The sequence below is a fragment of the Glycine soja genome, chromosome 15 (genome assembly GCF_004193775.1).
Source record: "Glycine soja cultivar W05 chromosome 15, ASM419377v2, whole genome shotgun sequence".
Lineage (NCBI taxonomy): Eukaryota > Viridiplantae > Streptophyta > Magnoliopsida > Fabales > Fabaceae > Glycine > Glycine soja.
Genome location: NC_041016.1, coordinates 40,949,149 through 40,962,617, shown reverse-complemented (window position 1 = coordinate 40,962,617; position 13,469 = coordinate 40,949,149). Strand labels below are relative to the sequence as shown.

General features: G+C 37.5%; 1 protein-coding gene across 1 annotated transcript; it reads right to left on the bottom strand.

The window, feature by feature from the left end:
* Positions 1 to 12,301: 12,301 nt before the first annotated feature.
* LOC114386149 lies at positions 12,302 to 13,201 on the bottom strand. The gene is made up of 2 exons (XM_028346145.1): positions 13,094 to 13,201; positions 12,302 to 12,676 (listed from the first exon to the last, which is right to left on the bottom strand). Exons 1-2 carry the CDS (start codon positions 13,199 to 13,201, stop codon positions 12,302 to 12,304), a joined length of 483 nt encoding a protein of 160 aa, XP_028201946.1.
* Positions 13,202 to 13,469: the final 268 nt, after the last annotated feature.

The window sequence follows — 13,469 nt, the reverse complement described above, 5'->3', positions numbered from 1 at the left end:
GAGCGCCTGGGGTGCTAATACATTCTCCATGCGTAAACAACTCTCGAACCCTTATTTTCAAAGTGCGCAAGCTTCTTTTTGGTTTTTCTAACATTTTCCTCGAATAAACGTTGGTGGCGACTCTGCTCGTTTTTCTTCCTAGGAGACGAACATTTTGGCCCATTTATTTTTGGCTTTCACCGTCCCGTCATGAGCTAGGTTGTGACAGATGGCGAATCCACTGGGGATGTTAGAGAGTTAAGCCATTCAATTAGTGTGCAATGTTTATCGTGACTTCTTCTTTATTTATGTTCCTTTTCCCTTTTATCTTTTGTTTTGCCCATGTTTGTATATAACCTTTGCTATGTTGTTGTGTTCGGTGTGTGTCTATCTGTTTATTACATTCATAGTTAGAAATATTTTTTTCTATGCACACAGGGCACCTACACCTCGTGCACATGTTGAGATATTAGGCCCTATGCCCGAGTCTATGTGAGCCATAAGGAGTGGAGGTCGATCTTGGTCATGCTGGGTCTCCGACTCGCTTGATAACAATGAAGTCTCATCTAGAGTTTTCCTCTTTTGGTGATGCATTGTCATTGATAGTCCCTATCGCCACAATGTATTATCTAAGAGGATGATATCTCTAGAGACTGGTAAGGTTACACGAAAGTACCCTTGGGAGTTATTACTAGAAGTGGACTTTTGGATCATTTCCATTAGATTCCTAAATTAGAAGGCACATAGCAAACTTACTCTGGCTTGTTCCTTGATTGCATCATGCATCTCTTTATGGCATCGTAATGGACATATCATTCCTGCATTTATCATTTATCATATTCATGCATTGCATTTGCATAAGTCATTGCATTATCATACATCTTCATTTAGCATGCTTTTGTTCTGCCAACTGCATACATTCTATTTTCATCGTTCGCATACTATGTTCACTCATGCATGATCCTTGCATTTTCCTCTGCAAAAAAACAAAAACAAAAAAAAGAACAAAAAGAAGGTCCCAATGAAGCGTGAAGTTTACACCACATTCTTAGTTACGTGCTGAGTACCATGATGATAGCTATAAACAAACCATGCTGGGATTATACACTTATTTCTCTTGAAGAATGATTGAAAATCACGTGCACATGATACCTAATGCATTGTTAACTAGAAAAGGGTGGTTCTTTGGGCGTCTCATGTCAATCTCATAAATACATTTGTCATGTATATCATAAGTATTCCCTAATCATTCATCTCTATGATAGGTTGTCAAAGTATTGACAATCAAAATTTCTATTCCTTGGATTATGGGGTCAAACCAAGCACATGCTTTTAAGAAAAGGTTTTCATTAGGTCAAGGTCAAGTATGGAAGTAACCAACTTGCAAACGTTGGGGCAAAAGATGGATCAAGTTTACATAGCTTTTGTGGCTACTGCCAACACATGATTGAGCTAAATGATTTACAAAATTAGGGACTGTTGATGTTTTATTTCCAGTTGCATTTTGGCCCTAATAAGATATAATGAACAATGTTGATTTGACTCTATGTTCTACTGAATGTCCTGTGTAAAATTTGCAATACTTCAACAAAGCATCATTCACATACATCCATGCTTTTTTTTCACATTGGTTGCATTGCTCATTGCATTCTTTCCTTGAAATAAGAACTGTAATCATTGTAATTAAAAGGAAAGAATGCGCTTTACGGTGCCCTTATCGAATGCATGCTAGAGCTAAAGTAATGAGTGAAATAAAGGAGGTGCTAGAGCAAATGAAGGCTGACATAGAGGCCATGAAAGAGCAAATGACCACAATGATGGAAGCTATGATGAGTATGAAAAGGATGATGGAGGTCAATGTGGCTATAATCAAGTAAATCATCCAGCCTCGAATATGGTAGGTTAGGAAGGCAAAGTGTTGGGAAGTGCGGGCGGCCCCCATTTTGTGCAGGTTCAGAACAAGCATTCCTTTCCACCATATGGTTTGCCTCCCAACTATACACCATCCAATGTTGCACACACTCTCGATGAGAATGTTGAAAACTCCGCACCCATACCCATTGAGAGCCAACAACCCCAATCTGATCATGCACATGTCTCTCAACCACAATTTAGCCGACTTCGAGCCTCACCTCGAATATGCTGCTGAAGGCAGGCGTTTTGCGATGTACCCCTACCAAACACTTTGGGGGGCCCTCAGTATTGCCCACAACCATAACCCTTGCATTTCGCGATGGGAAGAGTCCCTCCTGCTATGGTGGAAAGGGAGAAATTTGATCATATAGAGGAAAGACTAAGGGTCATTAAAGGAGGTAGAAATTATGCCTTTGCTGACATGGCAGAGTTGTGCCTAGTGTCCGATGTGGTCATTCCTCCAAAATTCAAGGTGTCGGATTTTGATAAGTACAAGGGGACTACTTGCCTCAAGAATCACCTGAAGATGTACTGCAGGAAAATGGGAGCATACGTGAAAGATGAAAAATTATTGATGCATTTCTTCTAGGAAAGTCTTACTGGGGCAGTCGTCACCTGGTATACTAATCTAGAACCTTCCCGAGTCCATTCTTGGAAGGACCTAATGGTTGCCTTCATTAGGCAGTATCAGTACAATTCTGATATGACTCCGAATAGAATACAACTACAAAACATGTGTAAGAAGGAGCATGAATCTTTCAAAGAATACGCCCAAAGGTGGAGGGATCTGACAGCTCAAGTAACGCCCCCAATGATGGAGAGGGAGATAATAACAATGATAGCAAACACGTTACCATTGTCTACTATGAGAAGATGGTAGGTTACACACCTTCAAGCTTTGCCGATTTAGTTTTCACAGGCAAAAGGATTGAAGTGGGTCTAAGAAGAGGCAAATTTGATTATCCTGCTTTGATGAATAAGAAGCCTGGGGCAAATGGAGAGAATAAGAAGGAAGGAGGAACCCATGTTGTGACTACCGTTCCTACATGGCCAAATTTCCCACCAGCTCAACAATATCAATACTCAACCAATATCAACCCTTCTCATTACCCACCACCCTATCAGCCAAGAACACCCAATCATCCACAAAGGCCACCCCTAAATCAGCCACAAAGCCTGCCTGCCACATATCCGATACCTAACACCACCCTTAACACGAACCAAAACACCAACCATGGAAGGGATTTTCCAAAAAAGAAGCCTGTAGAATTCACCCTAATTCCGGTGTTGTATGCTAACTTACTCCTATATCTACTCAATAATGCAATGGTAGCCATAATCCCAGCAAAGATTCCTCAACCTTTATTTTCCCAAGGATACAACTCGAATGCAACATGTTCTTATCATGGAGGAGTTTCGGGGCATTCCATTGAGCATTGTATGACCCTGAAACATAAGGTGCAAAGTCTGATTGGTGCAGGCTAATTGAGATTTGAGGAGGAGAATCGCTCGTGAATTCTGATGTTGTCAAGCGATACTGTGTATGATGCTTGGGGCAATTTGAAGGTTGTTGTTAGATGTCTCCAATGACTCATTATGATTTTCATATTTATGCCATTATTGTAAACAATAGTCACAATGCTAATAGTATGGATAAATTTGATGTCCTTGTCTCTCCTTCTCTCACAATTATATCTTTGCTTATTTAACTTTCACTAGATGTGAATATAAGCCAAGTCTGTTCAATCAAAAATTGTTCGTTCTCCATGTTTGGTGAGGGTGCTATAAACGATGAGTAAAGTAAAAAAAATGTTTGATTGGCTGTGTTTCAAATAAAAAATAAGAAGTACGAACATTTATGTGACCTCATTTCATCATTCTTAAAAGTTGTCTTTTAGAAAGGTGAGTCATCAAGAACAAGAGTCATTGGACTTAATCTGTCAATTGAAAATCTTTTAAATATTTCTCGTTCTTGAAAATTCATTTTCGAGAACCGGCACAATTTCTTTCTTTTTTTTTTCCTTATTACAAGGTCATGGAAAAAGACAATAATAGATACCTTAGAGCCCTATACTGGAGCAGTGAGGGGCACCATGCATGAGCCTCAAGCGAACCTAAGGGCAGATCAAAAGTTCTCACCTGTTAGGTCGAAAACCTGAAAGGGAGACCTAAGCAAAAGTTAGGGTTAATATAAAAAATAAAATAAAAAAGAAAAAAAACAATCAGGAACATGGATCAAGGAATGACTAATTTTGCTCTTAAACACTCTTTAAGCCCAACCCAAAAAGTACAAGCAATGCTCCCGAGGTTCTTACTCAATGTAACCCTTAAACACTCTTTAAGTCTCTCTAATCCTTTCTTTCATAGCCCTCTTACCCCTGACCACGTTACAAGTCTAATAAAGCCCATGTGGATCAAGGAATGACTAATTTTGCTCTTAAGTTTGGATTCTCGAATGGAACCCATGCACACTTGTGATTGTTGAAAAAAAAATATATATACAAAGAAAAAGAGATCCTCGAGGTTTCACACTTGCACATTTGAGAAGAAAACTCATTCAACCATGAGCTCGTGGGAAATGCCCAAAGAAAATTATGATAGTAGGGTAACATCTGATGTTAGTCATTCATGCAGACTCCTTAGGATTCCTTTTGAATCCAATGGTGGCCTTTGTAGTATAAATTCTTTCGGGATCATCCCATGTCATCAAGTTTCAGTGGGGTCGACATACCCTTGGCATCACTCTATGATCTTAAATCAGGAAAGTTTCACTTGGTCACATACCAAAGTGTGACAATCCATTGCCATCCTTCAATGGGACGCATGATCGATCCCAAAGCCTTATGTTTCCTTGCTATGCAGAATAATAGAAGGTTTTAAACAAAAAGATAGGGGAAAACCCTAGGATGAATATTTCAGTTGATTGATTAAATGTCAAACGACTCCATTATTGTCACTCCAAAATTGTCAAGTGACTAAATCAAACAAAACATACACTCTGAGGGAGTCCCCGAAGAGATTTGCAAAAAGATAGAATGAGGTCTCATGAGTTATCACGTCTTTCAGAAAGAGACAGTCAATCTGTGTTTTCCAAAAAAAGGAAAAGAACCAAAAATCAATCAAATGAAAATCACAAAAATAGGAAAGAATGTCATGAGTGTTGCACAATTTTCAAAATTCAAAAACCTTTTGCATTACTAGATACACATCCTACATTTACTGCATTTCAAGATGAAGGTTGCATGTATCTGCATCCCAAAAATCATGTTCATATTATGATGTTGCACCATGTGGAGCTTGTAGGCCTTGGATCTTCTTCATCAATGGAGTCCTTTGCTTCTTGAAGATTAATGGCAGTGGAATGGAGAAGGAAGGAAGATGATTGGAGATTCCATTTCAAGGAAAAGATGAGTCATGAAGAAGTTCACCACCATAGGAAGTCATGGATAAGAGCTTGAAGGTAAAAGAAGATGAGTGGAGGGAGAGGGAGAGAAGGAGCATGAAATTTTGTGCCTCAAATAAGGTCTGAACTTTGAAGTGTAATTCTCAAATGATCAAATTTGAAAAAATGCACACACATGACCTCTATTTATAGCCTAAGTGTCACACAAAATTGGAGGAAAAATTTGAATTTCTATTCAAATTTCACTTGAATTTGAAATTGAATTTGTGGAGCCAAATTTTGGAGCCAAAATTTCACTAATTATGATTAGTGAATTTTATTTATGGTTCATCCCACTAATCCAAGATCAAGTCCAAGATTCTCCACTAAGTGTGCTTAGGTGTCATGAGGCATGTAAAGCATGAAGGACATGCACAAAATGTGACTATATGATGTGGCAATGAGGTGTAGCAAGCAAATGCTCACCTCCCCCTCTAAAATTTAATTGGATTGGGCTTCTCCGAATTCAATTAAATTTATTTCCCAACACACACATCAAATATTCACTTAATGCATGTGAAATTACAAAATTACCCCTCATACAAAAACTAGTCTAGGTGCCCTAAAATACAAGGGCTGAAAAATCCTACATTTCTAGGATACCCTACCTACATTATAGAGCCCTAAATACAAGGCCCAAAAATAATGAAATTATAGTCTAATATGTACAAAGATAAGTGGGCTCATACTTAGCTCATGGGCCCGAAATCTACCCTAAGGCGTATAAGAACCCTAGGGTCTTCTCTTGCATCTCTGGCCCAATCTTCTTGGAGTCTTCTATCCAATGCCCTTGAGGGGTAGGATTGCATCATATTAGGCTATAAGTGCATAGATTTGTCTTCATATACCAATTTCCCAAATCTAATGTCCTATCTTTTGAGTTTAGGATGAGAGGCCCTCTCAAAGAGTCAACCTCTTGTTTTTTCATAAGGTTGAGCCCTTTAATACTAGTACCTATTGGCTTCTTTCATAGGACTCAAAGTCCTTGCTTTTATCTTTCATAGGACTCGAAGTCCTCGCTTTTATCTTTCATAGGACTCAAAGTACTCGCCTTTATCTTTCATAGGACTCGAAGTTCTCGCCTTTATCTTTCACATGACTCAAAGTCCTCGTCTTTATCTTTCATAGGACTCAAAGTCATCGCCTTTATCTTTCATAGAACTCAAAGTCCTCGCCTTTATCTTTCATAGGACTCAAAGTCCTCTGTCTTTTACATTTCAAAGACTTCAATGTCTTTAGTCATTTATGCTTTCAAAGACTACACTATCTTCATTTACATCTCAAAGACTTCAATGTCTTCAGTCATTTACGCTTTTAAAGACTACAATGTCTTCATTTACATTTACATGACTTCAATGTCTTTTGTCTTTTACAAGACATCAATGTCTTATGTCTTTCATAGGACTCAATGTCCTTGTCTTTGTGCTTCTTAAGACTCAACGTCCTCTGTTTCTATGCTTTCAGAAAAAATAAAAATAAAAAAAACTTCAGATGTCTTTTGTTCTGCAGGACTTCAATATCCTCCGTTTTATGTTTTATAAAAATTCAATGTCCTCACGTTTTTTTGGTTTCACTTCTTTGGTTTTCACCAGTTGCCTGGTCGAATAGCAAGATCGCTTGAACGAAATTAGTGTCCTTATCTTTACTTCCCCTTTATTTCCAATAAAAGATAAGTAAAAAGGGGCAATTTTCATACCCTAATTTCATCCAGAGACTATTATTCGTTGATCTTTTGATCCTCGCTACTTGACTTACACTGTTGAACGCCAGTTACAGTGCAAAGCAAGGAACCATTCAATGTTTCGATCAGGAAGGTAAAAGATACCAAGAAAGGAGGGCAAAAGGGTTTTTTCCTTGGTTTTCCCGGACCCTAGCTCGCCCAGGCTAGCCTATGGCTCACCTGGGCCACCAAATGACTTCAAGGTTAAGAAACCAACTCACCTATGCGAGCTCATGACTTCAGGACTAAGCCTTAGCTCGCTTGGGCGAGTTGCAATTGTCCCAAGTGACCTTTTTCCTATAAATAGGAGTGCTAGGGGCTGAGAAGGTTTTCCAAGGTTCAAAAGTTGAGGGAATTGGGAGAAGAGAGAAAGAAGAAGAAGAAAAAAGAGGAAACAAAGCTGAGGCACTACTGAATCACGACCGTGATCATTCCTTACTTCGTTTCTTGTTTTGTGTTCTTCGTGCGACCATCGGTTAGTTTTATTTTTGAGGATTGAATGTGATCTATGTACCCTTAGGGGTCCCCTTTGTTATTATGTGAACTATGTACATCTATCTTCTCCATTTATCATCGACGATCTTGTTTTTCTTTGTAAAGTTCAATCTTAACCGATCACTAGTGTTGCTAAATTGCCATTAAAAGAGATTGAAAGTTAATAAACAAAACCAAGATAAAAACCAACTCATAACTAACTTCATTTCATCAAATATCACTTGAGATTGTTTCAAGGTCCAACACCTTAACAGTTATCTCCACTTTTCAAAATTTAAAACATTGTTTCTGATGCAATCCTACCCCTCAAGGGCATTGGATATAAGACTCCAAGAAGATTGGGCCAAAGATGCAAGAGATGGCCTTAGGGTTCTCATGAGCCTTAGGATAGATTTTGGGCCCATGGGCTAAGTAGGAGCCCACTTATCTTTGTACATATTAGATTAGAATTTCATTATTTTTGGGCCTTGTATTTAGGGCTCCATAATGTAGGTAGGATACCCTAGAAATGTAGGATTTTTCAGCCCTTGTATTTTAAGGCACCTAGACTAATTTTTGTATTAGGGGTAGTTTTGTAATTTCACATGAATTAAGTGAATATTTGATGTGTGTGTTGGGAAATAAATTTAATTGAATTGGGAGAAGCCCAATCCAATTAAATTTTAGAGGGGGAGGTGAACATTTGCTTGCTATACCCCATTGCCACATCATATAGTCACACTTTGTGCATGTCCTTCATGCTTTACATGCCTCATGACACATAAACACACTTAGTGGAGAATCTTGGACTTGATCTTGGATTAGTGGGCTGAACCATAAATAAAATTCACTAATCATAATTAGTAAAATTTTGGTTCCAAAATTTGGCTCCACAAATTCAATTTCAAATTCAAGTGATATTTGAATAAAAATTCAAATTTCCCTCCAATTTTGTGTGACACTTAGGCTATAAATAAAGGCCATGTGTGTGCATTTTTTTTCAACTTTGATCATTTGAGAATTACACTTCAAAGTTCAGATCTCATTTGAGGTACAAAATTTCGTGCTCCTTCTCTCCCTCTCCCTCCACTCATCTTCTTCTACCTTCAAGCTCTTATCCATGGTTTCCTATGGTGGTGAGCTTCTTCTTGACTCATCTTCACCTTGAAGTGACGTCTCCAATCATCTTACTTCCTTCTCCATTCTGCTGTCATTAATCTTCAAGAAGCAAAGGACTCCATTGATGAAGAAGATTCAAGGCCTACAATCTCGACATGGAGCTACATCAGTTTCAAGGTCCAACGCCTTAAACGACTCTTTGTTCGCAATTAAAATAAATCTTTCAAAAACATAAAATCAATTTAACACACAATTATTCAGACTTAAAGAACTACATAGGTCTGAATTCCTCATCGCACCTGAGGATATGTAGGAGGAAGGGGAAACACCCTTGTTGACCCCAAAAAAATAAAAAAAAAATAAAAAAAGGAAAAGTAAGGGTGTGTTTGGTTTGCATTTTCATTTCCTGTTTTCATTTTTGGAAAACTGTTTTCATTTTCAAAAGATTAGAATTCTAAAAACATGTTTGGTTTGACTTCTTGTTTTCTGTTTTCAAGAAATAAAAACACTGAAAATGCGTTTTCAAAAGGAAATGTATTTTTAGATTTGCTTAAAATTACATTCCTTGCCACCGCATTTTCATTTTATCCAAAATGAGGTTTCTGGTATCAACTGAAAATACTGAAAATGATATTTTATTGTTTCCAGTTTTTGGTTCGTTTGAGAAAATATTTTCACTGAAAATGTTTTCAAAAATCCAACCAAACACATTTCCATCACCATTTTCTATTTCCGGTGAAAATGAAAACAGAAAACAACTAAACCAAATACCCCATAAATAATTTTGAAGTCACGTTACACACACTCGATTAAAGGCTGTCATCCTTTGTGACGGGCGCGTGGGGTGCTAATACCTTCCCCATGCGCTGAACTCTCGAACCCTTATTTTCAAAGTGCGCAGACCTCTTTTTGGTTTTCCTAACGTTTTCCTCGAATAAACGTCGGTGGTGACTCCACTCGTTTTTCTCTGTAGGAGACGAACGCTTTGGCCCATTTATTTTTGGCTTTCACCATCCCGACGTGAGGTAGGTTATGGCATTAGGCAAGATGTCTCATATCGCCATGACCAAAAGTTGTTGCATCAAGACGTGACAATCATGAGACTTTAAGCCAACTAATTTTAGATCTTTCACCTACACAAGACTCTTGATATTTGAAGAGTATCTCTGTGGAACTTTCGCATGTCGTAGACACTGAAAAAAACTTGTCTTCTCATTTCTTGACAAAGTATGAGATGCTGGAGGTAAGTATATTTTCTTACCATCAGACCTTGGATGTAACTAGTTATACCATCTCAGCTAGATCTTGATGAGTATTCAATCCTTTGTCTTGCCTTGAATGTTAAGAAGCATTCTGATACACTATAAAACACATTTTTCTCAACATGCATAATATCAATACAATGTCTAACATCTAGGTCGGACTAGTATGAAAGATCAAAGAATATCGACTTCTTTTTCCATATGCAAGTTTTACTTGCTAGCTTCTTTTGAATCTTTCCAAATATAGTATTAATGCTCTCAACCTGCTCAAGAACTTGCTGACCAATTAAGGGTATCGGCGTAATTTCATGCTCTTGACTTCCATTAAAAGTTTTTTTGAATCATTGGTAAGGGTGATAATTTTTCAGAAAACGTTGATGCCGAGTGTACACTACTTTTCTTCCATGTTTCAATTGTACATAAATTGTGTCTTCTTCACAGATAGGGCATGCACGATGACCCTTAACAATGTATCCACTCAAATTCCCATATGTTAGAAAGTCATTAATGGTACAAAATACCATTGCACGCAACTTGAATGTTTCATTTTGATTCCCATCAAACACGTCAACCACCTAGTCCCATAACTTTCTCAAGTCTTCAATCAAGGGACTTAGATAAACATCGATATCATTTTTGGCTATCATGGCCTCGATATCATCATAAACAACATTATAAATTTTGGCTTCATGCACAACAAATGAGGCAAGTTGTAAATTACTAGCAAAACTAGCCACAAACTGTGCTTAGTGCTTAAATTGCTAAGCCCACTTAATTCTCTTGTGCTCCAAAGGCTCGATGGTCTTCTCTATATATATATATATATAAAATGAGTACATAAGGTTATTTTTCCCAATGTGGGACTTTAATGTGTTTTTCTTAATCCGTGACCTACTTTGGGGTCAATTTTCACTAAGATAGAGGTCACTTTTAGTTTTTAATGTGTGTGGATGAATTGTAGCTTTTATAACAAGCTTTCCAATGGAATAAGTGAAACCTTGAATAGATGAGTACAACTCAAGATGTGACATGACTTTTCTAGGATTTTCATCATAAAACTCAACCCTAGACTAGGCACTTTTCAAGTATATCTAACATTCCTCTAGAATCAAATACAATATAATACAACTATAATTATACTGACAATATCAACAAGAAATATAATATAATAGCAAATAATAATATCATTATCACAAATACAATGCACAAGAAACACACATGTACATGGGCATGCATAAGCACGTACAAGACAAAACCGATGATATAACAAAATGAAAATAACAAATAAAATACAAACAATATATAGAACAAGGTCCTAATAAGGGTTCTCCTTAACGTTGTACCAAATTCTCAAAACTTCATGTATTACAATTTCTACTGAATTGAATCTCAAAGTTTAGATAGCTTATGACTTGCCCTAATGTTGTACCATAGAGCTGAAGTAAGTGCTGCACTTCGAGGCACTCCTTATTATTTGTAGGAAAGAAAAGATAACAATCATTAGCAAATAATAAGTGGTTAACGCTCGGTGCAACTCTACAAACCTTGACACCATGTATATCCCATCTTCCCTTCGCTCTTTTAACTAGTGCTGATAGCTCTTCCATGCATTCGATAAACAGATAGGGGAACAAAGGGTCCCCTTATAACAAGCCACACCTCAAGCAAATACAGCCAATTCTATCATTATTCATCAACACTAAGTAAACCACAAAGTTAATACACATTGATATTGATCTGTGCGACCCAGCGAGGTGAGAATCCCATCTTTAGCATTAAAAAGCATACATACATCCAACTTATTTTGTCATAAGCTTTGCTTAAATCTATCTTGAGCGCTACCTCCCCAACTCCTCCTTTTGTTTTAAAGTGAAGATGTTGAACTATCTCATTTTCCATAAGTACATTTTCAAGGATCACCTTTTATTCCATAAAAGTAGACTGCTCTTCTACTATGCACTTGCTTAGTAGAGGTTTTAATCGATTTGCAAGCACTTTTGATAGGACCTTAAATGCGATGTTACATAGGGAAAATGGACGCAAATTCATCATGGACTTTGGGTTGTCACATTTAGGGATCAATGCAACGTTTGTGTCATTCAAAACTTGTGGGATAAAGCCAACAAGATTTGAAGATATTGCCACCACAAAACTCCTAACTATAGAATTCTAGGTCCATTCCATTAGGACTCGAATCTCTGTCCGAGTGCATCTAAAACATAACAACTTGAATTATTCCATCTCAAAAGCCATTATAAACATATTATCATCCTTGTCCAAAATACAAGGATCAATAATGTTAAGCATAGGGTGTACCTCCACTGTTCTCTCCTTAAATAAGTCTTCAAAATAATGCTTTGCTACCTGACACATTCCCTTCTAGTCTTTAATCTATACTCCATCTTCACACAATAGACATTTGACTCTATTCCTCATTTTCCTTACTAACACGGTAGCATGAAAGTAACTAGTATTCTTGTCCCTCTCACGATACCAAAACATCTTGGCCTTTTGAAGCCAAAAAATGTCCCCTTGGATCATGAAGGTTTCCATTATCTTTTGGAGCTTGATATATCTAACCCCTGTATCTCGGTCATCTCGAATACAAACATTCTCCATCTCTCTCCTGCACCCTTGGATGTCCTCCTTAAATTTGACTCTTTTTCCACTTCTGAAGACATCAACCTTCTTAAAATAGTTCTTGTTCTTGTCCACAAGTTGCAAGCTCCTATGACCTTGCCAACTTGCCCTCACCACGTCAAGAAACTACAGATCACGAAACCAGGCATTTTTGAACTTAAAAGATTGATGCCCTCTCTTATTTTACACGACTAGAAAAAATAGTTTTAACATAACTACATTAACATCAGTTTTTGATAAAACTGATGTTAACAAAAATGTGGCATATTCGTAAATAAAATGAGCTTGATAACACTGGTTTTGAAAAAACTGATGTTAATTTGACGATGTTAACATCGGTTTTTGAAAAAAATGATGTTAATATAATGATGTTAATATTGGTTGTTTTAAAAAACTAATGTCGTTGGTTTTTTTTTATGTAAAAGAAGGGTTTTGGCCCCCAAATCCTTTTTGTCTAGCTCACTCATACGGTTCTCGCACTCTCTCACTCTCACTCTTCTCCTCACAGCACTACAACTCTCATTCTCCCACTATGACTTTCACTTGCGCTCTCTCACTATCACTCAACTCCTCGTGGCGCTGTGTGTCCATTGTGCCACCACCGTGTTGCTCATTGTGTCGCTGCATGCCCATCGAGTTCCACTCTCGCATTGTGCAATTGCTCTCGCGTCTCTTACTTCATTTCTCTTTCTCTCGGTGGTAGGTTCTCTTTTTCTCTTGCAATTTCTCTCATTTTTCTCTTGTTGTGTTTTGAACATATTTATACATTTGTAAAATTATTTACTTTGAGTTTACTTGGAGTTTGATTGAGCTAGGTGGTGAACACCACGTGTCTTTCAATATGCGTGAAAGAGAAAAAGAGAAACATTTTGGTTGATCTTGGTTCTGATGTTGTATGTATGGATAATATTGTCATTGA